This window comes from Cordyceps militaris (genome assembly GCF_000225605.1).
Source record: "Cordyceps militaris CM01 unplaced genomic scaffold CCM_S00003, whole genome shotgun sequence".
Classification (NCBI taxonomy): domain Eukaryota; kingdom Fungi; phylum Ascomycota; class Sordariomycetes; order Hypocreales; family Cordycipitaceae; genus Cordyceps; species Cordyceps militaris.
This window is the reverse complement of record NW_006271971.1, coordinates 4,436,023-4,463,723: the sequence shown is the minus strand read 5'-3', so window position 1 is coordinate 4,463,723 and position 27,701 is coordinate 4,436,023. Positions and strand designations below refer to the sequence as shown.

At 54.4% G+C, this 27,701-nt stretch overlaps 9 protein-coding genes across 9 annotated transcripts in view; 1 reads left to right on the top strand and 8 right to left on the bottom strand.

Moving 5' to 3' along the window:
* Window positions 1-507, bottom strand: part of CCM_05011 (tyrosine decarboxylase) — a gene marked incomplete at both ends in the record, with an annotated part of 1,647 nt that extends 1,140 nt beyond the window's left edge. Inside the window, one exon of the mRNA XM_006670156.1 lies at window positions 2-507. Coding sequence (XP_006670219.1) covers window positions 2-507 — 506 coding nt within the window. The remainder of the gene's footprint in view (window position 1) is intronic.
* Window positions 508-1,299: 792 nt separating this feature from the next.
* CCM_05010 (uncharacterized protein) lies at window positions 1,300-2,051 on the bottom strand (the record flags this gene model as incomplete). Its single annotated transcript, XM_006670155.1, has 2 exons — window positions 1,300-1,851; window positions 1,893-2,051. 2 exons carry the CDS (start codon window positions 2,049-2,051, stop codon window positions 1,300-1,302), a joined length of 711 nt encoding a protein of 236 aa, XP_006670218.1.
* A 1,482-nt stretch (window positions 2,052-3,533) lies between these two features.
* Window positions 3,534-4,136, bottom strand: CCM_05009 (uncharacterized protein; the record flags this gene model as incomplete). Its single annotated transcript, XM_006670154.1, has 2 exons — window positions 3,534-3,866; window positions 3,915-4,136. The coding sequence occupies 2 exons, from the start codon at window positions 4,134-4,136 to the stop codon at window positions 3,534-3,536; spliced, it is 555 nt and encodes a 184-aa protein (XP_006670217.1).
* Window positions 4,137-4,655: 519 nt separating this feature from the next.
* CCM_05008 (C6 zinc finger domain protein) lies at window positions 4,656-7,848 on the bottom strand (the record flags this gene model as incomplete). Its single annotated transcript, XM_006670153.1, has 6 exons — window positions 4,656-5,394; window positions 5,482-5,920; window positions 5,972-6,249; window positions 6,398-6,594; window positions 7,142-7,629; window positions 7,698-7,848. 6 exons carry the CDS (start codon window positions 7,846-7,848, stop codon window positions 4,656-4,658), a joined length of 2,292 nt encoding a protein of 763 aa, XP_006670216.1.
* Window positions 7,849-8,968: 1,120 nt separating this feature from the next.
* On the bottom strand, window positions 8,969-9,427 carry CCM_05007 (cytochrome b5, putative; the record flags this gene model as incomplete). Its single annotated transcript, XM_006670152.1, has 2 exons — window positions 8,969-9,126; window positions 9,208-9,427. The coding sequence occupies 2 exons, from the start codon at window positions 9,425-9,427 to the stop codon at window positions 8,969-8,971; spliced, it is 378 nt and encodes a 125-aa protein (XP_006670215.1).
* Window positions 9,428-9,991: 564 nt separating this feature from the next.
* Window positions 9,992-11,419, bottom strand: CCM_05006 (mitochondrial metalloendopeptidase OMA1; the record flags this gene model as incomplete). Its single annotated transcript, XM_006670151.1, has 3 exons — window positions 9,992-10,150; window positions 10,290-10,720; window positions 10,789-11,419. 3 exons carry the CDS (start codon window positions 11,417-11,419, stop codon window positions 9,992-9,994), a joined length of 1,221 nt encoding a protein of 406 aa, XP_006670214.1.
* A 306-nt stretch (window positions 11,420-11,725) lies between these two features.
* CCM_05005 (Protein kinase-like domain) lies at window positions 11,726-13,133 on the top strand (the record flags this gene model as incomplete). The annotated part of the gene is made up of 2 exons (XM_006670150.1): window positions 11,726-12,083; window positions 12,178-13,133. The coding sequence occupies 2 exons, from the start codon at window positions 11,726-11,728 to the stop codon at window positions 13,131-13,133; spliced, it is 1,314 nt and encodes a 437-aa protein (XP_006670213.1).
* A 1,476-nt stretch (window positions 13,134-14,609) lies between these two features.
* Window positions 14,610-15,975, bottom strand: CCM_05004 (TAM domain methyltransferase, putative; the record flags this gene model as incomplete). The annotated part of the gene is made up of 6 exons (XM_006670149.1): window positions 14,610-14,711; window positions 14,761-15,223; window positions 15,304-15,571; window positions 15,642-15,727; window positions 15,781-15,797; window positions 15,856-15,975. The coding sequence occupies 6 exons, from the start codon at window positions 15,973-15,975 to the stop codon at window positions 14,610-14,612; spliced, it is 1,056 nt and encodes a 351-aa protein (XP_006670212.1).
* Window positions 15,976-21,132: 5,157 nt separating this feature from the next.
* CCM_05003 (kinesin family protein) lies at window positions 21,133-27,033 on the bottom strand (the record flags this gene model as incomplete). Its single annotated transcript, XM_006670148.1, has 4 exons — window positions 21,133-23,427; window positions 23,482-26,395; window positions 26,854-26,946; window positions 27,026-27,033. 4 exons carry the CDS (start codon window positions 27,031-27,033, stop codon window positions 21,133-21,135), a joined length of 5,310 nt encoding a protein of 1,769 aa, XP_006670211.1.
* Window positions 27,034-27,701: the final 668 nt, after the last annotated feature.

Here is a 27,701-nt window from a genome sequence, read left to right as displayed (position 1 = left end):
CCCGACCTCGCCACTGGCCCCCGCCAGGACGTGCTCGCGGCCGCACGCCAGGCCCAGGATGTTGCTCGCCGTGGCGCCCGTCGTGCAGGTCCTCCCGCGCCAGCCGCCGCGCTCCAGCCGCAGCGCATGCACGAGCATCTCGAGCGCCGCGTCCTCGACGCCCGTCGCCGCTGTCTGCGTCGGCAGGTGCACCTGCACGTTCTGGTCCAGCGCCGAGACGACGTTGTCGGCCCACTCGGCGAGCGGCAGCACGCCGCCGGTGACGAAGCCAAAGTAGCGCGCGGATGCGTTCTGGCCGGTGAGTGCGGGCACGATGTCGCGCGCAATGTGCGCGGCGACGGCGCTGGCCGGCGCCCCGGTGAGGTACGCCGGCGAGGACGGGGAGGGCAGCGAGGAGGCGGCCGTGCGGAGGGCGGCGGCGGACGGCAGCGTCGGCGCGGAGGAGGAGGCGGCGTGGCGCTGGGCGAAGCGCGCCTCGTGCGAGGGAATATCGAGCAGACGGTCCATGGTACGTACTGGGTTTTGGGGGGGTGAATTGGTGGTGGGAGGATGAGAGGGGAGGGCGGAGCCGGCTGAGCGTTTTATCGCAACGCGTCTTGTGCGCCTTGCGGCTTACATGGAGGGGTCCCGGAGGACCCCACTGCGGAACACCGGCCGGCCGACACTAGACCAGTTCAGTAGATGGGAAGGATATCATGCGGATATGCGAGGAAGCAAAATGGTGTATTGTGTAGTTCTGGATGTAGTTTAATTCTATTCTCGTCAGTCAGTCTCTTATTGACTGGTCTGTTGCTGTGGCTCCCGTTGTTGGACCGGCCTTCCCAAGCCGATATTCCGGACAGCCTCTCTGTTTCGTCTTTTGAGTCCTCAGTGGTAGCAATAGCTTTCCGGCCAAACCAGCCGTCCTCACTCATGGTCCTGTATCACCAGGCGGGACAACTTGTTGATTCATGTACCCTTCGGAAGAGATGTGTAAGGTCGCCAATGATGGAGAGGGGGGTGTTTGTAGAGAATGTGAACCACCCGGATGCCGTGCCTCTCCGTCTCTCGTCTCCAACGTGGAAGAATATCATTGCAACGTCTCTGTCGCCGGCGAAATAGCAAGTGGACGAGGTTTCGATGGTCTGTCTCATGGTGGGAACCGCCAGATGCTATTCTGTATGCCGCCAAAGTTGTCCGTGAATTTCAAGCTTAGTACCGTCCAAACAGAGTAGACAGTGCATCCAAGCCAAGGAAGCGCATGTATTGCCACGCTTCGTTCCCCGCAAACTGCCCAATCTGTAACCAGAAGCAGGCGCTTCAGATGTCGTTTGGAAGCCGAGCCCACGTTCTCGGCCAGCCATTCGGCCAATAATCCACCACGGGACCGACCACGTCCGTGTGCACCGCAAACTCGGCCGTCGTCGTCGTCGTCATCGTCGTCGTTGTCGTCGTCGTCGGGTGGCAGCTCGCCGGCCAGTACCAGTCGACGTCTCCGCCGGCCAGCGGCGTTCTCGGGGCGCACTCCTCGCTGCCGGCCGTCGACGGCGTTTCCTCGTCGTAGCGGCGTCTCGCCTGCCGCGCCAGGCAAGCCTTGATGGTGGCCAGGATAGTCTCTGCGTCCTCCTCGTCCTTGAGGCGGGCGACGACACGCACGAGCTCGCTCGCGCACAGCTGGCCGAGCATGCGCACGACGCCGGGGACCGCGTCCCGCACCGCGTCCCGGTACGTGCACGGGACCGTCTTGGACGCGCACGACGAGCAGGCCGGGCGCTGGCCGTCGCACTGTTTTTTTGCGTCGCGCAAAGCAGCCAGAGGGTCAGCAAAAAAACACAATACACAATCGTGGTCAAAGGCGGAGGAAGTGCTATTCTTTTTCAAGGGCAAAGGGGGGCGGGGGAACCCAATCGTACTCGGATCTTCTTGAGGCGGCAGTTGTGGCACGCAATCACGGTTGCTCGTCGTCTTTTGATGCTGGGATACTCGGGGGCGCTACGTTCCTGGCCACGAGTCGTCTTTGGCTGGAGCGGCCGTGACGGCGGCGGTGGCGGCGGCGGCGCGCTGTCCAACATGGCAAAGGCCGGGCCGTTGGAGTGAGCACAGGTTCCAAGTTTCGTGCGGGTGGTACGCTGGGCCTGGGTTTGGGTTTGGCCTTGGGTGTGTTCTGCAATGCCCAACTGCTCTTTTTGTGACAAGGCTAGAAATCACCAAGAGCATAGTCTTGGCCCTCCATATCCTCCTCCAGTGCGACCCAGACAAAGGGTGACCGGCCCTCGATCGTACCGATCTGCCCAATGGGAGGAATGGATGGGGGTCGGACAGACCTCCGTCTCGTTGAGCCAATAGGAGCTGTTCGTCACACCGGCACCAATCAGCAAATCCTTCAGGGCTTGTCATCCCAACGGCCAACGGGGGGGGGGGACTCGTTGAGGGCAGCTGAGAGACACCCTGGTCGCCCTGGCGCACCGAGCGGCTGCTTTCGTCTGTTGAAACAAGTCTTTGGGCCAACACTAAACTCCCCGCACTCAGATTGAGTTGATTTACTTGCTACATGGGGCTTTCGCCATGGTCGTGTAACTATCTATAAGACCGACACGAGAGCAATAACTATAGCCTTGTAGTTAAGTAAGTGCTCAGTCACGCTCCGCGCTCTACGTTCTTCACTGTCCATCCGGTGCATTCTTCAATAGCATACCAGAAACATGGCTTGAGCTGATCAATGCCGAATACATAACTCGGGGATGCGCGTATTGGGTGTCGGAACCCGCCGGATCCATCTCCTTTGCACCCCATGGAAAACTCTGTCCTGTGCAATAACTACGGCAAGTAACCCATACAAAATACTCCGCAACGACAAGCTTTCACACGTCCGGATCATTACAGCGATCATTACAGCGATCCATCCTAGCGTCCGATTTCGCGGGGTGGCGGGCCGTCGCCCAGAGCCTAGCTCGTATCATCGCAGACGAATCGTTGAGGCAAACTTCCTTCACCGAGTTTTCACTTGATTGCCGAGTACACTAGTATGCCAGAATTGCGTGATTTCAAGGATGGATTTTATCCGCGACAGGCTTCAGGGCTCCACAGCCATGTTACTCGTCATTTCTCAACTTCTGGTGGCTTCTCATGGCTTTTACCCCCAAGTCACAACATGTCGATGCAGCAGCGGAAAAGCCAGCTATTAAGCCACGAACTCTGCTGAGTGAAACTTCTCCGAGGCTTGTATTCTTGTATTACAAAGTAAAAAGAAGCGTATTCTCCATCGTGTTAGCGCGGCCAGTGAACCGACACCTTGGGCCGGCAAATCATCCTATCAGATTGCATCAAGACCTTCAACTCGTATCAGTAACTATGTACACGAGTACGGCACTGCACGTACTTATGCATATTTAAGTGGATAAGACTTCTCGCTTGCGACCAGGGTCCAGCAGGGTTCCAAAGCCAGTCGCCCGTCTCGCATCATTCTCCACCCAAAACTGTTTAATTGCTTTTCAAATCCAGTCAACTTCTTTCACAAGTCGTTGCTTTTTCAAATCGCCGATGGGATGGCCTCATCAAAGCAATCCTCCGTCAAGTGCGGGCCGCAAAACACCTGTGACTAGCTTGTCCAGCGCCGTGATGGACGAGTTGGACACGTCGGGCATCCTCCAGATGGCCAGGTGGCACTCATCCACAAACGCCTGCATCGCCTGCGCGTCCTCATCGTCCCCCGCTACCGTCAGCGGCCACGCCAGCCACTGCCTCTGTCCGTGGCCGGATAGCAGAGGCTCACGTCGGGCGAGGACGCCGCCCAGGTCCGGACGGTAGACGGCGGCAGCGTCAGTATACCGTAGAGCTGAATAGGCAACGGCGTACACGAGTGCCAAAAGGCGCGCCTTGTCCCGTGTCTTCCACCCCCTTGTCCAGATCTAACGTCCACAGAACAGTGAAAAGACCCGCATCTTGGCTGCCACAACAGGGTCGTGCTCCGGACACGTTTCGTGGCAGGCGACGGCGACGCGCAGCCGCGTGCTGCACACCCGCGCCAGGTGAAGCTCACCCAGGCACGGCTTCGCCCTGCTCGGGTCAAAGTCAATAAGCGTCCAAATCTCATCGTCGGTAAAGTTGTCGGCGCCCTGAATCTGCTCCTTCGCCAGGCAGTGCGTGTTGTTATGCATAGTAAAGCTGGGCGACAACGTCCTCTAGTGGCATTCCCGTAAATTGGATACTCCTGCCTCCAATGCAACGTACGACAATGTCGGTGATAACCGTGAATTTTCAGGCTTCAGCAACCGCATAATCGCCGCCGCACCCCCTTGATGCTCAACAAGTGATGCAACTTATGGTACAGCGCCTACAAACTGGTCTGGTTTCGTCGCACTTTATACGGCGAGCGGGGAAGCCCGCTCCGGACGCCGGCAAGGCTAGAGCGCGGCTTCGAGTGGATGCTCACTTGGGCGCGGCATAAATGCGTAAGGCTGAACTGATCAACGAGCCGAAATTTTAAAATTGGGTAGCTAGCCAATTGCGTCCTGCAGTAGCTGTCATGTACACCAGTTTCATCTTCTACGCAAATCCCTACCCGAGTGAAGCGAAAGTCAGCGCTTCGGCGGCAGCTGCGAAAAACAAGTAGACTTTTGTGTGCTCTCTATCATGCGTACACCAAAGGTCGGGTGAAGCTGAGAATGGGTTCTGCTTTACACCACACATGCGAGCGGCTGATCGAAGCAGTCTTCCCACCCCGTCTTGCCACTCGTCCAAAACCGGCGCAGCGCGCGAATCGTAAGGATGAAGCATGCCGACGTGTTGGGCAGGCTCCAGATGGACAGCAGCGACGTCTCGATAAAGTCCTGGTCGGCGGCCGCGCCGTCGGCAAAGGCCACGCCAGCGACAACTAGCGGCCAGCAGAGTGACGTAGTGTGCTTGAGCCGGCCCCACGACTGCCGCGCAAGCGCCAGCAGCTCCCTCCGCTGGCTGATACGCAGGGCGTCGTATACTGCGGCTGGGGCGGATGCGCTCGTCGGCTGCGATAACTCAGAGGCCACACTCCACGCGGCAACGGCCGAGGGCGGAAGTGTCAGGATGCCGTACAGCCGGACCGCAATGGCAAAGATGCGCCCGGCTATTGCTACTGTGTCGATTTGATCTCGGAACATGGGCTTGGTTGCCCAATCGTCCGCGTCGAAGCGGGAGACCGAGTCCAAGATGTGCCGTACCTTTTGCTCGATACTCGACTTGTCTGGTTTCGTGTCTCTTTGAGCCAGCTTGGCTCGTAGCCTGGAAATGTGCACCAGGGCAAGGTAAAGCTCTGTAGGACACTGCATAGAAGTGCTGTAGGCACATTCAAGCACAGATACTATCTGATCATCCGTATAGTCGTCGAATCCGTGGAGTTGTTGCGTCGCAGGGCTAGTGGTGTTTACGTTGATGGCGATGCTGCAGTCCACAGAGTCAGCAAGGAACCGCACGGCCAATCACAATAATTAGACAGCGGGATATCGACAAAAGATCAAGGCCACTCACGCTAGTACATGATTGAGGCAGTAGAATGGGGGCTCAGGCCGCTCAAGAACCGCCGCAATACCTCCTTGATGTCCAATGTATTCGAAGAACCCTCGGAGATGACCCTGCCACTGCGATCGTTCGACGTAGAGATCAAGCACAAGAAGCTGGTCAATGCCAAAGAATACATCCCAGGATGTGCTCGCGTCGGAGTCTTGGATATGCCGGTTAACCACATTTATGCTAGAGCTCAAATAGCGCGCGTAGGTGAGCCAGACGCCTGTAAACGCGGGATACCGGCCAGGCGGTATCAGCTCACCCCGTGCTTTGGACGCTCTGGAAAGTTGGTCCCCAATCACTTGGGAGATGAATCTAGAGAAGTGGAACGTCTTGGCATGGAAATCAGGATCCCCCCCAGTTCGCACTTCAGCAGTGCGCCCCGGCACGACAATTTCAAAGTCTGCGTTGGAATCAGTCAAAGTGTTCCCAAGCCAACGATAAGACGACCTACAATAACGGATACTCTCTTGCACGTCCCAGTCTGGAGGCTCCGCCTCGACATTGATACTGTGACTGTGCACGCTGCCAAACGGCTGCAGAGCGGTCGTCTCGCTGCGAGGCGGCGGCGTGTCCGGCGGCGTCTGCAGCGCACGACGACCGACCTCGGTTGCACTCTTCCGCGGCTTGGTCTTTTCTGAAGAGGGAAGCTGGTAGCCATGGCACGTAACGCGGCTCGATGTGCAGCGGCGACAGACTGGTCTCTCCTCGTCGCACTTGACCCGACGGGTACTACTACAACATCAGATGACAATGATACGGGAGAGCAAGGGCACAATCCACACAAGCTGGTTTGAGGCACGGCAGAAACCACTCGGCTGAGCGGATAGAGGTCGATAAATAAGACGATGGGAAAGGAAAAAAAAAACGGCCAACTCACCGACACGTAAGGCAACCTGTTCTGGCTCGTGGGGTCCATCGGCGACGCCGCACCGCACCCGTTTGCGTGCGGCCCAACGGCGCTTCAGGACAGCTCGTATCGCTCAGGGTCAGACTGATGGTGCGCGGGGAAAAGTCGAGCAAAATCTGGCAGGCCATGATGGAATGATTGATGGCCATGGCGATGGGCTCCCGGATCTGAGATTGCGGGACGGGGTTATGATAAAGTTAACGGTACGGTGGAGAGTGTGCGGCGGGATGTACGGGGCAAGTGGCGCCCTTTAATACAGGCCCCTCCGACGCCGCAGTTGGAGTGCGGCTGGTGTTTGGTGTGGTTTGGTTTGTCCTGCTTCAACTCGAGCACGACTACAGGTACCTACAGGTACCTAGTTAGCGGGCGGTGGGCGTGTGTGTGTGGTGCGCGCACCGTTCGTTTAACGAATGATCGACCGGCAACATCTCGAAACGAAAGCATGCAGATACGCTCCTTTGCGGGAGACAGAAACGGGAGTTATTTTCAGCTGTTGTTTCACTTTTGTGGTCATCTGAATCAATATCTCGTAGGCAGACGTTCAAGTTGGACTTTGAACAGATCAATTGTACGGATAGCTATAGCCTTTATACAGAGCTGATAACGTCGGCCACCGCAGCGACAGCATAGGGATACATATATAACACCCCCCTTATATAGCATGGTCCTCACCTGCGCGGCACCTTTTCTCTTCACCTATGTCAGCGGCGGTACTGGTTTGTCAAAGCAGTCATCCCAGGCCACCGTGGCCGACGGCGGCAGCGAGAGCACGCCAAACAGTCGCACCGCCACCTGGAAGATGCATCCCAGCGTCTGAACCTTGGCTGGCAGCTCAGACGTTACCGTCTTCACCCAGGCCGCATCGTCGAATGCGCTGATGCTCTTAAAGTGGTCTCGCACGATGGCTTTTACGGCCGGTTTGGCGCACTCGCCGTCGGCGATTCGGCCGCGCCTGTCCGACAGGCCCTTGTTGACGTAGCAGAGAATCTCAATCATGTGGCGCGAGTGGTTCGCCCACGCCCCGTTGACGCCCGGGTCCTCTGCGGCGCGCAGAACCTTGCCGCGCGCCTTGGACGCGTCCGCGATGCGGTGGCTGCTGACATCGAGCAGGAAGATGGGGCGGCTCGGGCCATGGCAGGGCGGGAGGCCCTTGAACGGCGTCATGAGCTGCTCTTCACAGCAGGGCATCACAAAGACGGAATCTGTGGCGCCAGGATAAGTAGGAGGTACAGGCGCGCATGGAACAGGGGGCGTAAAAGAGAAGATGTACAGTATCGAGCCGCTTCCATGCACTCCCAGTCAGGGGGTTCCGGCTCGACGACAAAGCGCCGCCGAACAGCGGCCGCTTCCTGGACGAGTTCATTGGCGCGCTTCTCGGCCGCTGCCTTGTTCTCTTCTTCCGCGCTCCGCGTGTTCGGCATCGTGGCCGGGCTGCCTCCAAAGTCGTAACCGGGCACAGCGCCAGCAGACGGGCTTTGTCTCGTCGCACTTGATGTAGCGAGTGCTAGCAAACGGACAGCGTTAGCGACCAACACTCATTCCAATGCGGGCGTCAGAGAAACCCTCCCCAGGAATACGAACCGGCACGTCAGGCAGCCCGTCCTGCCCCTCGTAGTCCATCGCTTCTGGCGGACGGTGCCCTTGTTGGTCAGCTCGGTACCGACACAATCATGGCCGTCGCTGCTACTGATGTCGCTGCGGCTGTTGCTGACAAGTCCATCGTGTTCGCCATGGGGTGCCATATAGGCATCAAGGCCTGGAGCAGAAGGGTACGCAGCTCCGGTTTGTTGTGCTTCTTCTGCCTCTTCCTTGTACAAATCGATAGGCGGGAAGAATCTAGATTGAAAAGGGCTGACCGATAACGGGGGTGGGCGCCAAGGAGGGGAGTTGATCGGACTGGATAAGTTACCAGCTGGCAACATACAACTGTAGGACGCTAGCCTTGCTCTTCAAGACAGCCCTGCCAGCGTGATGACCAAGTCGCTGGGTTGCGCCACAGTTGCGCTGAGACAGCAGGCATGTGCGTGGATGGAGATGCCGCCTCGGTCGATTATTTGCCGCATTTTTGACCAATTCTACACCATCATGACTCTGCGCCTTGGCTGAAATAGGAATTGTAGTGAGATGACAGATGACCAAAGATGGCCAATGGAGGGCACAGCCGGATACACGGTATATACTCTTGGTCCGTGTATTTGCGTTATGCTATCTGATTTCAGCCGTCTATGATTCTGTTTGCCAGCCGAATTCGGCACATCCCATTGCACCAACATGTCTGCACCCAAGGCAACAATAAATCCCACCCATCTCCAATCTCTAAAAAATTGTACAAATATGCTGGCAGCGCCCGACCGAAGTCTCTGGAAAATTTGCTTCCATTTCCGACCGACCCAGTCCAGTTTGGCTGCTGATGACGTTGGCTTCAGCGATGGGAGGGGGAGTCAGCAAGCAGTATGGTTGCGGCCGTTCCTCCCTTCCCGCGTGCAAAACATCGTTGTGTGTCGCGTGCCATCTTTTTTTCTTGTTTCGTGCGTGATAGGATTATAGCTTGGCCGACTCGGCGACGGTGCCAATCTTGAACCGGTCGCCGTACTTGGCCAGCACGCTCTCGCCGTGGTACTTCCAGAAGGCCTTGGTGGCGTCCTTGCCGCCCATGCGCTGGATGACGCGGGCACCGCCGGGGTGCTCGTCGACAAACTCTAGACAAGAAAAAAATGACAGTTAGAATCATATTCTTGACAAGGAAGACGGCCTGTTTGTTCAGGATCAATGGGGTTCGCGGTCGGTTGCCGAGGTCGCGGGGGGGGCCGAAGCTTGTGAAAACAGCAGCGCGCGCGCGCGCGAGCCAGCGCCCGCTTCCCTCTTCCTCTCCGACGTTGTCGCATAGGCGATGATGTACTTACTGGTCACGTCATAGACGTTGCCCTCGATGATGAGCCACAGACCATTGTCCTTGTCCTTGTGCTTGCTGACCTCGGCGGCGGCGTATGACTGAGACATGATGGCGGTGTTTTGTTTGGTGGACGATCGATAGGCGTTGTCGCAAGGTATTGGGGTCGTAGAAGAGGTGGTTAATTGGCGAAATAGTCAAAAAGAATAGATTGTTCAAAAAAAAGTGTGGAGGAGAGGAAAAGGAGGGCCAGCCGTTGTCCTTAAGAACGGAAAGGCCTGGTAACGTTATGAAGCACACATTAACCTCGGCTCGGCTTGCGCACCCCCACAAGCAACGCTCCCAGTGCGATTACACCAGCAAACTACCAGCGCACAGAGTTCCCGCTAACAAAGGCCGGCGGACGTCATTTCTGCCTACGGCCTATGAGCGCCCTGCTATTGGTAACAGCCCGTCGCCGTTCTTGCGGGGTGGTCCGTAGGCAACTTACCTCGCCTACCAGCCCTCATATAGCCGCAGGGTATGGGCTCTAATTACTCCCCGGTTGTCTGAAAATGCGAATGGACAACTCTTTTTTACAATTGATTACTCTATAGCTTTAAATTCTAGTATTTTCCTGAAAGAAAAGGACGGTGACACTGCACCAACTATGATGGCGTGCGAAAACCACAACGTCACACCATTTCCTCAGGCCGTGGCATTTCAGACTGTCGTTGCTTAACCGCAAACCGGAATCGTCGCGCAAACGAGTCGGTTCCTCTGCAGTCGCTCTGCTCCCGCTTCGCCAAGGCCTCTGGCATGAGCTGCGTGAGCTTGGCCACGCGATGGTCATTCTGCCAGTCATGTGAATTAGTTCTTCATTCTTCGCAACCAGAACAGAAAACAGCGGAACAAAATTGAGGCAAGGCATCCGAGAAAACAAGGGCCAGAAAAGGCAAGAAGAAACGAAAAAAAAAAAGAGAGAGAACCTACCGATGGATGCGTGCTCAGCACCTCCTCCATCTCTTGCCCATGCTGGTTCATGCGTCGCCAAAACGGAATCGCCGCGCGCGGATCATAACACGCCTCGGCCATCATCATCAGTCCAATATGGTCCGCCTCGTACTCGTGCGTGCGGCTCATTGGCAGCTCGTACATGAGCGCTGGCAGCACAAACGCGCCCGTCGCCGTCCAAATCGCAAAGAGCGCCAGCCCGGGCAACGTGCCGACCAGGAAGAAGAGCGCACCCGTCGTCAGGTTGCCCACCCACGCCTGCGACAGCCGCTCGGCCGTGTGCGACGCCGTCTGGTGCGCCACCTCGTGGCCCAGCACCGCCGCCAGGGCGTCCTCGTTGCCGCACACGTGGAGCAGTCCGCTGAATACAAAGACTTTGCCGCCAGGCAGCACAAAGGCGTTGGCCTGGGCTACAGGAACATGGTTAGCATTTTGCTGTCTTGCTTCGATCCTTCGGCCCTCGTCCTTCCAAACTCACAATCATCTGCAATGACGTATATCTCCCACTCCAGGTCCGCCAGTCCGCTCACGGGTATCAGCCGCCGCATGACATTTTTGACAATCCGCGTCCGCGTGTCGTTCTCTGGTAAGATGTACCCGCCAGCCTCGTATACCTGCTTGAGGATGCTCTGCACCGCTCGCGGGTGCATGCGCTCCGCAATCTCGTCCGACAAAAAGTTGAAGCGCGAGCGTCCCGTCAGCGGTATCGTTTGTGAGTTCCACACGTAAAACACCACAGCCGCCAGCATCACCGCTGCCACGGCCACTTTGGACTGCGGCCCGGATGCTGCTTCGCGCGCCGTTTTGCGCGGAGGCCGCCAGGATCCATCGCCAGACTCGGACTGGTACCCCTCATCACCCCGCGGGCTGTGCTGCCACGGCCGCTGAAAGTCTGATGGTCTCTCCCATGTTCCTGTGACGTGCTGTGGAGTATTTTCCTTCTTGTTCGAATATAGAGGACCGCGGTCCTGTCGTTGTCTTGAGCTGTGCAAGGCTCTGCGGATGGTCGGAAGCGCGCACACGAGACAGCCGCTGGCCGCCGTCACCTGTGACTGTGACGGAGCCCGCAACAGGCCGATCCGATTCGATCGGGCCAGTCGGAAGGCCATGGATATTCCGAATCGGATCGAATTGGAGGTTGCAGGATAAATCGACGGCGGCAATTCGGCGGGAGGGGGTTGTGGTGATTGTTGGGAGCGGTCCCCGATTTCGGGCAGACGAATGAGAGGAATTATGGAGCATTGTTCTCCAGGTGAAGTCTGATCGAATGGGACGGGTCCCAGTGTGGAGTGTGGTGAGTGTGGTTGACTGAGGCTGGTGCTGGCTGACTAAAAGGGTCGGTTGTGGAACCTTCCCTCCTGCCCCTATAATTACAGCACGCGTATCCTCCTCGGGCCTAGCAAGCCGTGGACGGCATGGATCTCATTCGTGCTTTACTGTCCGTCTGGACGTCTGCGAGATCAGTTCTGCTCACGTTTTGGCGAAGGCTGATCTATGGAATAAAGGTCATTGACGTCGAACGTGGCGCCGACCAATTTCCACCAGCTCCCAAGGCCATCAGGGAAGCAGCCGACGCGTTCCTTGAATCGCTCCAGACGGATGCCATCGAGGCCCTCGCTTCGCGGTATAATGACGGGAAACCTTGCAGGGTCTTCTTTCGCTTGCATGGCAGCTTTAACGTCTGCTATTTTGTGGTATTTGAAGAGGGGCCCTCGTGGACTGTTCGCATTCCTATTACCCCACGATTGTACAGGCCTTGGGATAAAATACTGAGTGAGGTTGCGACGCTGAGGTAGGTACAACGACGCCAACGCCAGGCAGTGTGCTAACAGACCAAGATACATCCGCTCACAGACGTCCATCCCAGTGCCTGTGGTTTGCGCATTTGGAGATGATGCGACTTTGACCGATGATAAGACACAACATCAGTCGTTTCTTATCTCTGAATTCGTGGGAGGCACACCACTTTACTCCGATCGCTTAGCAGACGCTGATGACGCTGCACGAAAGCGATTTTTCCTGCAACTATTTGACTACCTTGCCCAGCTACGAAGCCTGGAGTTTCAACAGCTGGGCTCACTGATGCCTGCCACCACTGCGTCGCCGTCGGTGGGCAATCTAATGTCGTTCTCAACAAACAGCTTTCGACTTCAACTGCCTTCCTTCACCACTGCAAAGGACTATATACTCTCTCAATTTGACATATTGCAACGGCAAGCTACGATCCCAATCGCAGACTACTCAGAGACAGACAGTCGCTATGAGCTATTCGCTCTCCACACGGTCAAGACGTCGTTTGACGAGTTCGCTTCAGACGTGGATGCCTCGACTGACGAGCCTTTTGTATTGAACCATGCCGACTTACATTTAGCCAATATTCTCGTCGATGAAGACTTGAACATTTTAGGCATTATTGATTGGGAATTTGCAAATATTGTTCCATTACGACTCTTCACGCCGCCGTTATGGGCCATTTATCAAGCCCCGGGACTGGAGAAGCTGACCAACTTGTTCGTTCCAGAGCTACAAGCTGCTTCGCTTCAAGATGTTCGATTTGAGCGACTTTACCAGGAGTGGTATGGCAAACCAGGGTTCGGTGAGCTCTGCTACCTGGCCCGCCTCATTCGCCATCCTTCCGATATAACCCAAGTCTTCGCCGACTATTTTGAGAAAAAGAGGCCAGGGGACAACCTGGAGAAGGCGGAATCTACATTTTTTGCAGATAACCCGGAGATGGCCATAAAAGCGAGGGAGATTGCGGAAAAGAACATAATCTGGACCCAGCATCTGAAGGACTCAGGCATGTACGAATCCGACAAGTAAAATACCATCACTATCTAGTTGTATTTTTTTTTCCCGTCCTTGCTATCCTTGCCATCGTTCGTCTTTGTCATTTCATTATAGACCTCTTTGTGCTTTTCCATAGTTCGCACCCAGGTTCCGTCCAGGTCACACTTTACAAGCCCGACCTCGTTCAGCTGCGTTGACACAGACGCTACCTCAGGTTTGGCTCGTTTCAGCCTCGAGCTACTCGCACTCTTGCTCAAACTTTCACGTGTAGCCAGTTCGACATTCATTACAGCTTCAGCCTCTCTTTTCTTTGCTTCAAGTCGGTCGTATGTGGCATCCCACTCCTCGTTATCAGGTGTAATAGCGGACTTCTCAAGGGCCTCTTTATTGACTGGCATAGTGACGGCTTCTGTTGCAGGTGGGTGAGAACGTAGGCGAGAACGCAAGATGAGTGTGGTAATCGTTCTTTATTCTCGGGGGGTTTTTTTTCTTTGCTTTTTTGTGGTGTTTTTCTTTTCCCAGCTTCGGTGACGGGAGGGAGAGGGGTCCTATTTATGCCCCGAGGGCTTGGCGGGGATGAGCTGGCATTCCTTCCAGTTGCTTCCTATTGCTGCCTGGTCGACCACCTGCAACCTGGTGCGACCTGGTGCGACCTGCAGGGCCGTGACGTATCAACACGGGTTGCCACACTTCACTTCACAGGTGCGTGAAAAGCCAGCGGCTAACATGAGCATCTAAGAGGCTAACGTTCACTCTGAAAGGCCCAGGTACCCACCCACACGGACGGGTTGTCATACATACTGTGGTGTCATATATGCGACCAGCTTGTTGAAGGTACGGAACGGCCCGGCAGGGCTCCAGTGGCAACCAGCACTGGTGCCGTGAATATATCGTAAGCCATAATCCACTAAAGCCACGGAAGCAGGCAAACGGATTCGTACAACACTGGCTGGTTGTTGTCCGGTTGCACCTACCACTCGCGCTGGACGTAGCCCAGCCCTTGACAATTATAGTAAGATAGAGATTTCTCCTTTTCTTAGATATATTATATAGAGTATTAAGTTACATTTCCTCCAAGTACCCTACACAGCTCTATGAAAATTAATAGGCGCTACTGAGTCGAGTGCGCCTAACTGTTATGGTGGGTGTGGGCCTAGCGGCCAGCGCTTCGCAACTTGGCCTCCAAAAGCGGCATCCCTACCTCCAAAAAGGGCTTCATGTCCACCCAACCTCGAGTTTTGTCGTAATATTCGGGGCTCATCAATTCTCTCATTTCCTATCAGGGCAGCACAAACAGATTACTATAAAGTATTCTACCGAAAAAGAGGAATCACTCTACCAAAATGGAGTCGAAATATAGCATCCAAGTCCCAGTCCTAGCTGAAAGCCTCGAGAGTGTCTTGTTATGCAATGGTAATTGTGTGATACAAATGAACAATGAAAACTCCATATCCTATTCTATCGCCCGCATCTACATGTTCCCCATATCTATTTGCCCGTGAACTTCTCTTATTCGTTTGGGTGCGGCTTCCGTCCCCAAACAACCCAAATAGGCAGATACGCATGTATTCGAGGGTCGGAGAACTCCCGTCTGACATCGACTAGTGCTACCTATCACCATGTTAGTACAGCGAGACAGCCTGTGGTCGGGAAACCATACCTCAATCTCTTCCGGCGTTCTGCTAAATGCCTTGTTAAACATGCGAAATGAGAAGCCGGCCAGACCGGACATGAAGTTTCTCTCCCACATGCATCCGATCTCCTTGAGTTTCTCGTCCTTTGGCCATGCGTTGGTCGGCATCTTGAAGATCCGCTCCTGTACGTCGACAAAGCCCACACGCTCGTACACCTCACGAAGTTTGTGTGCCATGACAGTGGGTCGGTCACACAAGTCGCCGGCAGTAGCCAGTTCGTGGAACCATCGGGCCAGTGCCGAGTCCGGAGATAGTGTGCCGTCGTCGCTAGTGATGATGCTATCATACTCTTGCGATTCGAACCATCCGCCGGGTTGCAGGTTTTCGAACGCCTGCTTGGCAATCTGTTCCTCAAAAGACGACCAACAGCCCGAGGTGACTCGGGTATGGATGTAGTCGTAACTTTCAGAGTACTCCCATGGTTCGGATCTAACCCAGGATTTGTTAGATATTATCGCTGACGCTTCGATCCAGACAACACCTTGGTCCACCAAAAGCGAATGACTTACGAATCTTCAACAAAGAAAGACACATTGGGCGGTACATCTTCTGGCTGTATAGGAGACAAGTCCGTAGCCACAATCTGTGCTTGTGGAAACTCGTCGCCCATTTGAATAGCCCAGTCTCCCGTTCCCGTTGCTATATCGAGCACTAGGCGTGGTGGATTCTGAGCCGATAGGGGTGCAAAGTATAACTTTCCTCCAAAAAGTCGGGTCATGGCGTTAAACTGGAGAAGTAGGCGTTCTTGTTCGATTGTGTCGTTGGGGAAGGCATATGCTTTAAACCGTTAGCTTGTCTATTCCATCATAAAACGTCTTCAAGTCCCATATGGGCCCTGTGAGCTTACAGCCAGCTTTGTATGCGTGATATGTTCTGCCAAACTCTGTTGGGAAGTTTCTGATGCTCTCTGAAAGCGACCATGACGATCCGACACTGATACTCTGTTAGCTTCTGGAAAGGTGTTCCGTCTTCTTCAATAGACGCACATGTCGTCCATTGCTGGCTAGTGATTATGGTTAGAATTTCGTTCGTTGTTGTTGGATCTCCCGAGAAATGCTTACATCGGGTTCTATTTCGGCAGAGGGTAACGAATAGTTGAAGGAGAATTCGTACTGGCTGAAGTCTCTGGAGTTATTTTGTCCACTTCCTTTTCCTTGACTGGGAGAGTTGGATCCGGACATTATGTATGTGCAGCGTGTGTTCCTCTTGTAGATCTGTCTTGGAAGTCTTGTGCAGTTTGATCCCCTATGGGCAAGAAATAGAACGCTTTGGTCTACCACGCTCCGGGCTGTTTGTCCTAGTAGGACTCTTAGTCCCTTGGAAGATCAATCCCTGCAACAAGTTCTGTTTGGATCGTTTTGCTCCTTTTTCTCCGGCTGTGGCGGGAACTGGCCCAGCCGAAACCAAAGTCGAGGGGGGTCAAGGGACAGTTTCGCCGCTGAATCAGTATGATCGTAGCTTTAAGCACCGGGCGGTAGCCGAAATGTGATTATTCATATCCCAACTGCAAAAGAGGCGAGAGATCGACGAGTGATGCCGGAGCGAGAACTAAAGATGTGCCGACCACCGCGGAACGGACGAGCTGTGAGGAGCGCGGAGCATAGAGGCTCTGCGGCAAGAGCGTTGGCTTATACGGCAAAAGGCCCAAGACGTGGCAGGTTCCACCCGTACGGTCCACCTTGAAAGCAAGACCTTTTGCCCCTAACGCAAGTCTCTTGATTCAAAATCTCTTATCCATCGGCCAGCGTGGAATGTAGAGTCTAGTATGAACTACTTGATCCCAGGGGAGCAGACAAACAAGTTCAGGCCCAGAAACAAAATAGAGGATGCCTATACGATAAAACAAAAACGGCAGAGAAGTGGCTGTGGAAAGTCTGCGTTGTTGTCGCAGTGGCGGCGTGGGCACACACACACACACGCACACAGGCTGCCCGAGTTCCGGGGAAATGGTTCAGCATCAGGTCTAAGACCAAAGGGCTAGCTTAGCGGGTAGGTTCCAGGCCACCGGGTCTCCCGCCCTCTGGATTAATTGCAGTGGCGCCCCCAGCAGCCGTTTACTACGGAGTATTAGGTTAGGGGGGGGGGCAATGAATTCAAGTACCAACCCAGCCTGGTGGATTCGCGCGGGACAAGGGGGGGGCTGGGTGAGAAACATGTTCGCTTTTCCCTTCTCTCGTTTTTGTTTAGTCAATACGGGGCGAGAACAACGTCCCGGTAATCTGGGTCGACGGTCGAGGCTTTTTCGGCAGCCATTTCTTTGTCCTGGCTCGATGCGTATCGGATCGGCTACACGGATGTCGCTGCATATGCAGATTCTGCAGGCTGTAGCTTCTTTTCCCACCCTTGATAGACCTACCTGTGAGAGTAGAAGTGATGTTGTCTTTGCCAAGTGATGACGAAGCAAAAACTCGCACACTTCTTTCAGCAGTTTGAAGTTGAAACTGGCCGACACTCTTGGGCCGCTGGGGCTGACTGACCCTGCCACGAGCTAACAAACCTACCCATCGAGCACTTGCAGGACACTAATGCGAGACTAGGCAGCTGATTTCGTTTCCCAGCACAAGAGGGAATTATACAAAAGTGCCAGGAGACGGGTTTCTCAGCGCTGACTGGTAGAGAACGGAGTACATATTACAGGTATCCTGCAGGTATCCTGCATTACTATGGCACCAGCGTCAGGCGATGGGTGACGGTTCTATGGGTAGGGGTCAGTCATTAATAAAGACTGCTCGCAGGCTGCAGGTTTGTCTCTCCAGCCCCCGAGTTTCCAAGGACGGCTTTTTTTTTTGCTTTTGCAACCAGAGGAGAGCAAATTGCAGGCCAGGATGCTCAAAAGGAATACCGCACTAAGTTACTCGAGAGCATCATACGATTTCTAATAATAATACGAGTATTCGTGCTCTTCCGCTGTGCCCTCGATCAAATACCCTAGTTAGGTTCGCTTTTATTAGCTTGAGCCAACCGAGCCGCCCTGCTCTACCGTCTTTTCAGCAACTCGCGCCATGCGCGCTTGAAACAACAAAAGCCAAGTAGCCTGATTTGTAGTAACAAGGAGGATGAGATGAATGGGGTTGATGTCCGAGTGGTGCGCACTATTCATTTTGGTGGGTAGACGGCCCTTCCTAATGGAGTGCTACTAATAAGCCTCTTCCTCATCGTAGCAGACTCTTCAAGGCCCCTTTTCCTGTACTTCAGTCAATTCGTTGTCTTGTCACTGCGCAAGAGACAATGAACTACAAAAAGGAGAACATGGTCATGTCATCACAGCCACGGAAAGAACATTGCGGAACCCAGCAAAGAATGGTGAGTTAGCCAGCCTGTGTCTCAGACACGCCAACCTTTGCCCGATTTCTCTTTTAGCCCAAATTGATGACACTGACTCACTGACGAAGACGTGCGGCATGTCTGTCACCTTGCCACGACAAGAGGAACAGGAGTTATCTTGAGTCCTCGCCGATGTCACCGGGCGTGTTCTTGTTCCCCAGACCTCTTTTCAAGGCGGAAATTTAGCAGAGGTTTTCAGACCGCACAGGGCGCAGTAGAGTAGAAATATCGTTTCCGGGCTTGACTGGACCAGTGGGGACCAATTGGGCCTCCCCTGGGCGGTAACAAGGGGGGAAGCAACGCGGGTCCCGAATATCTGGGCACCCGAACCCGACGGTTTGGTTACGGGAACGCGTTTTTGGCACATGGGAAGCCGAAAGCACTGACCCTCTCTCCACGGCTGAGGGCCGGGGGGGGGGGGGGGACCAATCCTCCTCCTCACCACTTGACTTGGCCAATGATGACTTGGAGAGTTCTTAACCGCCATGTTCTTCTTAGTTTTCTACTTCTCACCCTCACTATCTTCTAGCCTGCTCTATACGAGAAGGACTAAACGTACACAAATGTGCAGCAAGATCGAGCCGACAACCTCCACCCACCCAGAACCAGTCACGGAAGCCTCTGGCGCGAGAACGAAAAGCCTTGTCAAGGAACAAAGATGGACACCCCCACACCGGAGCGGACCAGTGTTGAACTTTTAGTCCCTGTAATTTGCGCAAGGAGCCGTGGCTGCGTCTGTCGAGTCAAGCACTGCCATGCCCAGAATATTGGCCGACGATCGCCGGGAATACGTCCCAGAGCGCGTGAAAGGGACGGCATGTACAGATTATACATGCACGACTTGGGTATACCCATCTCGTCTTTGGATGGTCCCATCACTTGACCGTTTTGTTTGTTCATGTCCCCCCCCTCGGCCAGGGATGATCGCGGAGCCAAGGTGGGACATCCGCTGCATCCACCAACTTGTCATGGTCGATATATTTTTTCCTTTTCCCGCAAAAGATCCAGAGACATGGAACCCATCATGTGTTCTTGGCGAGTCCACCACCCTACCCTCTCATCTTCAGGCATGCAGACTCAAAGCCGGCGTGATGACGTTTCCACCGCGCACGCATGAGACGAGGCGTTCCAAAGCAAACCCGTCAGTCCGGTCACACAGACACGTCCCCCCTAGTTGACCTGAAATGCCCAACCGCTGCACCGGGACGATCGTCAGCGGGCGACCTGGGCTGGTCCGCTCTAGCGGCCAGCCCCATGGGCCGGGCCCCAGCGAGTGCATGAAGCTGGCCAGGGGGGGGGCTGCGGGCTGCCATGCTTCTGACCCGTGGTCGTCTCGGTCGTGCCATGATAGGCTGGCTCTGCAGCGCGCGCACGGAAACGTCCGCATCGTTGGGGCGGCGTCCGCCGCTGGCAAAGACACAGTTTTGCCTCCACTGCTCAGGTTCTCGGTGAGGATGCAACTATTGAATGGCGCGCCTCCCAGGCGTGAATAGGAGCAAACTACGTCCCATCGCAAGTCTTATCAGATCCCATGCATACACGATTGTAACTAGATGGTTTGATGTTTGGCAGATCTGCAGCTGCGGTGAAACAGGACACTACTACAACTCGTCTGATAGAACAGTGCTCAATACCCCGCCCGGACGGTGTCCTAGACTACAAAGATATCTAGTCAGAGAAGGCTAGGCATATCCAGCGCGTTAGCCGCCTGTGTTTGTTTGATATTTTTTGCTATTGTTGATCATGTGCAACCCGCTACCTGACACAAGAGGCTTTCCTCGCCGTCGGAGCGAAACCCAGGGCTAATAAGCGAAGCGAGATGCACTCGGCCACAAAAACCAAGAGGCGCAAAGTAGAGGGTAGTAACGTTGAGAGAAAAAGAAAAGATGTAAGACGGGCTACGGGACAACTCACTAGTTACTCCGGCCGCATTTTCGTGACATCACAGCCATGTTTTTTTGCGCGGTTGGCTCGGCATTTGCTTGTGACCACACGCTGTTGGGCTGGACACGGCATATTCACAGCCATTCTCAGATGTTGGAGCAAGAAAATCCCCGAGCTCACAGCTTATTGAACTTGACGCTCAAGGATGCTACGTTGCACGAAGCCAACGAAAAAAAAAAGAATTGGTATCCATTCCCCAATACCAGGGCTAATAAGCAGATCCATATCCATATCCTTGGCTGTTCATCGAATAATACACCCTTGCACGGGGTCATTATACGGCAGTTAGGAGCTCACATGGTAGATTTTCCCCATCGTACGGTATTACCCTACACACTCGATGTGAAAGCTGCAACCATTGGCAGGCTTTGTCCTACCGAGAAAGCCTCGCCACGTGGGTAGCGACAAGGCGCGCCGCCTTGCCTGTAGGGTCTTCTAGTCCGACCAAGAAGTGGAAGGAGCTCGTGAGGAGCCTATAGGTGTGCCTATATTGGATGCGGGGGGGGGCGCACGCTCGGTCACCGTCCGGCGTTGCCTCAAATCTTGGCATCTTCCGCCAGTGGTGAGAGCTACAGAAAGCCCCGGCACAAGACAGCAAGTACGCCAAGTCAGAGCCCGCATGACAAAGCCAAAAGTATTATCTTCCAAGAATATAGTTCATTAACCAAGCTTGTTCAAAAGTCCGACTAGCCGGCAGGGGGGTATATAATTCCATCTTGCTTCTTTGTTCTTTGTTCATTCTCTTCGACAACCATCCATATCCTGCTTCCTCTCTCTCTCTCTCTCTCCTAATCAAACACGCCATCTAAGACAAAAGAAAAAATATATAAAGTCGTGAGCAACTTCCTAAATAAGAAAAATAAGCAACAGCCCATGAAAACCCGCCTTGAGGTATATATATAAAAAAGAACAATACACCGCCAAACACGCAAGACACAATGTTGTTCTTCTCCCTCAATCAGATGCTCCTGATCAAGAGCCAAGAAGAACCAAGTTTCCGTTGACATCATTAAATCCGCGTCCCAAGAGAAAATCTTCATCCTTCTCCTTGCCGGATTTTGTTGTATACATTAATAGTCGCTTCCTGGCAGCGGGCTGGCAAAGCCACTGCCGGGCTGACTCTCGCCGGCTGCCATGTATGTCTGATCAATGCGAAAGATCCAGTCCATCTTGTCGCGCTCGCTGCGCGCCGCAAACAGCCACGTGTTATCCGTACCATAGACGGCAAACACGCCCGCCTGCATTCTCTCGCTCAGTCGCTGCAAGCCGGGCCCCCCACCACCACTACTACTTCCCCCACTGCCGGTCCAAATCGTCGAAATTACACGCCCCGAAGCCGTCCTCCGGTGACCGGGCGTAAAGTCGGCGCCGCCATTCTGGCCCGGCGCCGCGTCATAGTCGTCGGGTCCGTTCAGCAGCGCAAGCACTCCCGGCTGGCTGTCAACGCGCGAGTTGCGCAGGCTGACCAGGGCCACCTCGTCGCCGTCTGATGCCGAGTGAATGTGCAGGTACGGCCGGCGCAGCTCCACGAAACGCTTCACCCACCGTGTCGAGTCGCTGTTGGGCACCAGCAGGTAGCCGCCCTTGAGCACCTTGGGGTTCTTGGGCACGCGCACCACCGTCGTGATGAGGCTGGGAAGTTCCGGTGGCTCTGATGTCACACCGTTGGTGGGGGCCGTCGTGTTGGCAGGGCTGAGAATCTTGATGAGCGGATCGGGGTACTTGACCCATAATGATAGACACTTTTGTAAAAGTTCGGTTTGTGGCTCGTCGTATTCTGGTTTCGCCGGCGGCGTTGGATCTTCAACCTTGATTGTCTCCTCGCCGTCAGCTTCGGCCTCTGCTTCGGGCTTTTCCCCAGCTTCGCCACTGGCAGCTTTCGCATTCGCCGCCTCCTCCTCTAGCGACGGCACCTGCGACGTTTCTGGGGTATCATGCAGCAAATCGTCATCGTTGGGCAGCACAGGCTTTTGAATTTCTGGCTCCGGCTCTGGTTCAGACGCTTCCGTGTGAGGTTGCCCACTAGGATCAATGCCAAGGACATTGAGCACTGTGTGCACAGCACCAATCTCTGCGACGCGCCGTCTCTTCTTTCGCGCCAAGATAAAGTCACTGACCAGGGACACTCCTCGTGGGTTCCAGCTATCCAGGTTCTCTTCACCTTTGACGTAGTCATGCTGGCTGTTCATCCGCCACAAGTCGCCTACTCGCTTAATTGGTGCTGGCCGCATTGTAATTGTGAAGATGCCAGTCGAGGAGCGGATGAAGCGCATGTTTTGCCAGAGCGACGAGAACATGGATGTTTGGCGCACAAATGTCCGCGAGAGAACCTGAAGGCAAACCTTTTGCGAAAACTTCATGGGTTCAGCCAGTTTCTCAGAGCTTATCTCCCAGCCAATGCTCATCTGCACCTTGTACTTTTCGGCCGTCACGCGATCGAGCAGCAGGGAGTTGTGCAGACTTGAGTCCCATTGCGCAAAGACGGTAATGTTGCGAGTGCCGTTGGGGTTTTGGCGGAAGATGGGATGCGACACCAATCGTAGTTGGATGTCAGGTTCATTCGCACCCATGTCTGGCGTCTTACCGCCAGAGTCGACGAGGCGAACCTTCCCAACACGCACAGCGGTCACGTCGCCCCAAGGCAGGGCATCGCCAGAGCTGTGAGCGATGTTGATTGCAATTCTCCTTTGCAGTCCTTGGTGGAGCTGAAATGTCCCCGTGTCCAGCTCGCTCACCTGGGTAACCTCAACCGGGGTATACTCTCCCATCTCGTTGAGTTCAAGAATTTGAAGTCTAGAGAGCAAATCGTGTTTTTCTTGTGTATAAAACTGTGCCTCGTTGATGCGGCTTGCCTTGGCACCGTCGCGCGGAGGGGCTGTGTCTCTCATATCATCCCAACTAAGGAGTTTATCGAGGTGCATTGGTTGAACTTTGGCAAAAATGGAGGCTCTTAGCACGACATCCTGAGGAGCGAAGAGGGAAACGCTCATATTGTGCACGCTCTCAAAGCGAATCGGACCTTCGTCAAAATCGCTAATCATTTGCGTCGTTGTGACGCCGTCTTCTTCTGAAATGCCGGGCAGAAAGAGTTGAGCGTGAACGTCGGTGCCTTCGCGTTCGGCAAACCCGACGAATTCGTGCATGACGACATTAAACTTGAGGGTGTTTGTGGGAGCTCGAGCATGAGACGGCTCGAGCGACAGCTTCACAATGCCAATAGCGTGAGAAGTGTACGGCGACAAAACATCCAGGGCAAAGTCTTGGACACGGCTTTCAAAGACGGCCTTTAAAGGCACGTCAACCTCGCCTATCAAGGTGTACGAAGGCATGCAGTGCTCGATAAACGGGTTGTCCAGACTGAGATGCTGAGTGTATTCAGGTTGGTCAAGATATTGATGCATTTGGCGCATTTGGCGTACGCGGTCGTGTAGTTTCTCCAGACTCCACAGCCGGACAACGTGGTTTCGGTAGTCAATAACTCTGACGCCAATACATGGCTTCGGTGTCTCCTCGAGAGCCACATCCTCTCCTTCACTTGTGAGGCCATTGAGAACCATATCGTAGGAGGAGCACATGACATGCCCGACATCGACAACAGTGAACTGAAAAACGACACTCTCGTCGAGCTCGTTGCTCATTATTTGCGCCTCTTTCAAGATCGAGGCGTTTTGTAGCACCGTCTCGGCCATTTTGACGTAGTGCCGGTCTCTCCAAATGCCAACCACTTTTCTTGCTTGTCCCAGCTCCTCTTCAGAAAGCCTGGGATTTGCCTTGGGTCGCTTGAGCGGGTCCATCTTTTCAATCTTTTCTTCAAAGAGCTTCCTCTGGGTCTTGAGCTGTTGCTCCATGTCATCCTTGAGTTCCAGGAGAGCAGCCTCCATCTTGACCTTTTCCTTCTTGATCTCCTCGACTTCGACATTGGCGGCCTCGGCACTCTTAAGCTGACGTTGGAATTCTTCCTTTTGCTGTTCGAGCTGGCTCTGGAGTTCTTCGCGAACCTCTTTTAGCCTGTCCTCTGCTTCACCCTGCCTGGGGGTCGAAGGCATGGTCAAGGCCGTGTCGAGAGAGAAGTTGTCGAGTGTTCCGTTGGACATGTATTTCTCGCGTAGCTGGTACGAGGTGACTGATTCCGTGTCCTCGCCATCCTCACGGACATTGACACGTTCAGCTCGTGCTCGCTGCACCTCTTCAAAGACGGCATTAAGCTCCTCATCCGTAAGGCTGGTAAAGTTTGTCTGGTCGGATCCAAGGATGGCGCCAGCAGCTTCTCGTCGCGCAGCAGACCAGTCAGAGTCTCGATTATTGCGCAGAGATGGCGACTCGGGTCTAGAAATGTCGCCAAAATCGGATACTCTGCTGAACGCGCGCTCATGACCGGGGCGTGATCCAGGCGTGGGGCTTGGTGATGTCTTCTCCCAGGCCTGGATATGGCTTGCTGTGACGGATTGCCGCAGGAGACTGTTGCCGACCTCTGCTCTCTCCGCTCTGGCTTCCATGGGATGGTTGAAGCGGAAAATGTGGAAGTCGCCGAGAATGACTCTGTAGCCGGAATGCAGCTGTGTGGCTTCCGTAATGCGCTTGCCGTTGATCATGACAGAGGCACCCTCGCTGGGAATGACTGTGACAGTGCCATCAGCACCATTCTCAAATGTACAGTGGTCGTGCAAGATTCGGGTTCCGTTGAGTCGAATATTTGCTTGATTATCCGCGTTCGTGTCGACGTTTCCGACAGTGGTAGTACCCGGCTTGAGGTTGTAGACCAAGCACTCTGCCAGCAATGGGTCGTCTGACAAGTTGACCAAATGGGGCATCTTTTTTGGCGTATGCAGACCGATGAATCCCTTTTCGATGCTGATGCCAAGTTCTTCGAGGGCAGCTTCTCGTTCTTTGTGGATTTCCTCGGTCTTTTGAAGCTTCTGCTCCCAGGTTTGGTTGAGATCGGTGAGCAGTTTTTCGCTTTGGCTGAGCTGCTCGGCAATTTCTGCTTTGGAAACTTTCCTAACCACGCCATCGGCGCCCGTGATGCGAACCATTTGCTTTTCCAGAGGTGTGCTTTCGTCATATATTTCATCTGCGGGTGTTGGAATACCGCCAGCTCCGACCGTGCCCCCGGCAAGCTTGCTGCGGAGCAGGGCCAGTTCTTCTTTGAGCTCTCTAACCATGCGCGCGTTTGCATCCTCGTTGATGACGGCATGGTTCTTGATGCGCTTGGCAGAGTCGGCATAGCGCAGGGTGCTGAGGGTTTCGTCGTAGTTGATGTCGGCCGGACTGATGGCTGCAATCATGGCAGTCATGCTGTTGCCACCGAGGGAATCTTTGAGGAGCCATGTCAAGACTGAATCACGATATGGTACTTGAGAGACGCCCTTTTTCTTCTTGGCGCCAGTCGAGAGGTCGGCCAGGGCAGCAATGACACGGCCGAGGGTCGAGAGAGATCGGTTGATTTCGGCACCCTCCTTGAGGCGCGCACCCGTAGCACCGGTCGAGGTGGCTCGTTCAGAACCGGCCAAATCGACAAGGGAGATTTTGGCCACCTTTTCCATTTCCATCTTTGTCTCGGCGTCGTACTTTTTCTGGGTCAGCATGAGGGTGAAGACGGCGTGGGATCGACTCGAGGTTTCGTTCATGTTGGTGGCGGCGACTGTACGGGCTTTGTTTCCTTCGTCCATGAGGTTCTCGATTTCTTGGAAGCTGCCGACAACGAGCTTGGCGAGATCTTCGACGTAGGGGCCGGTGGAAGGGTGCTCTCGGACTTTGAGATTTCCTTTTGTGGAAGGATTGAGCAAATCGCGTACGCGCTCGTTGTAGATTTCGAGATAGGACACCTCGACTGTGCATTTCGTGGTCGCGTCGCCCTGAATCTGGTTTATGCGGCTAAACATGTCCTGGCAAATGTTGGGAATGATACCGACTTCCTTGCCATAACCCATCATGGAGTAGGACTTTCCGGAGCCGGTCTGGCCATAGGCAAAAATACAGTTGTTGTAGCCCTGAAAGGCATTGTCGAGCAAGGGCTTGCCGAGATCGTCAAAGAGGTGAGACTGGGCGGCGTAAGTTGAATCGCGCTTGTCAAAGGACCAGTAAGACCTGTCAAAGGCAAAGTTCTTGGGGGGTTCGGCCTTTGCACTTTTACCACCATGACCGTCGGGGGCGCTCAGGACGGTCTGGTTGTCTTTCATTTCGACGATACATTTTGCGCCGCGGTCGATTTCTCTGCCATTGAAGGGACGAACTCGGACGACGACCTTGATGTTGCCACCGCCTGCGGGAGCCATGGCGGCGGTAGCGCAGCTGGGGACCGAGCGTGGTCCCCGTGTTCCAGTATGAGGCGGTCTATGAGGGATGCGCCGCGATCGCCGTGAGCTCTGGCGGCGGCTCGTGGAAAGGGGTTATCGATGTGGTTCTGTGGGCGGCGGTTCGCGACGCAATGCGGTAAAGGGAGGTATTGGCGGAAATATTAGGCTCAGAGATCCGGGTCCATCAAGACATAGCAAGCCAAGCTCAGCGACGATTTGAGAGCAAGAGGAATGGTAGGAAGCGCAGAGTTGGAGTGCGCAGTTGTGTCGATGTCGAGTTGGAGATTGCGGAGGGGCGGATGTTTCTTCCTATTTGCGGTGCGGGTATGCTCGGCGGTACATTCAGGGACGGGCGGGACGCTTTAAAAAGAAAAGAAAAAAAAGGATGTCCAAGATGCGTGAGCTGAGGCTATGCCAGATCGGGCATCGCGATATGTAGTGTAGTCGTTAAGTCGTGGTTGGTTTGCGTGGTGAGTTGATGGTGAGCAGGGAGACAGGAGTTGAGATATGGGAGACGCGAGAACGCGGTGCAGCTGGAGCTTGGCTGGGGATACCATGAAGAGTTGACGTATGGCGTATGGCGTGGCGCTGGACAGGTGCTGTGCAAGGGTACAATGGTACCAGGGTGGTTTACAGAAGAGGCTACCGAATAAGAATATATAATTACAGCGACATTGATATCCTGAATTGCAAAAATTACCAAGGTACCTAGTGTGCACTTATACCAGTAGGAGGTAGGTAGCAGATGGTAACTATTCTCAACGAAAAAGGTCAAACAATTCAAACTGGTAGGAGTCGAGATGTACCTCCTACTCCAAGCCATCTGCAGAATGGTATCGATGGCGCATAATTCTCACTAAATTGCAGCAAATGAGATACTTTCAGGGCCTTGCAGGGCGCTCAGCCACTAAAGTCACTTTTGCACGTGGCACTTCAAGAATGCTGCCCCGCCCTAAACAAAGTGCGCGAGGCACGGCACCTGTGTCTAGCATGGCAGCGGGAACAGGCAGCAAGATAATGCAAACACTCGACCACCACTCAATGGCGCACACCGTGTTTCTTACTGTTAGTACTCGAAAAAAACACACCATCCATTGTCCTGATTCATGCGGCCCATCTTCCATCTCCGATTCCCCAACCATCTGCCACCCGTCTTTACTGCAAAACACCACGCCCCCTCCACCCGAATCCACACCCGACTGTCCCTTACCTGCAACCGCGAAAGATGCAACGCGAACCATGTTTCACCCGTCTTTCCTGCCGATCCAAGGGAAAGAAACCACACGAGTCAACACACGCGGCAGTTGATATTCGAAAATAATAAACACGTTTTATTATAATAC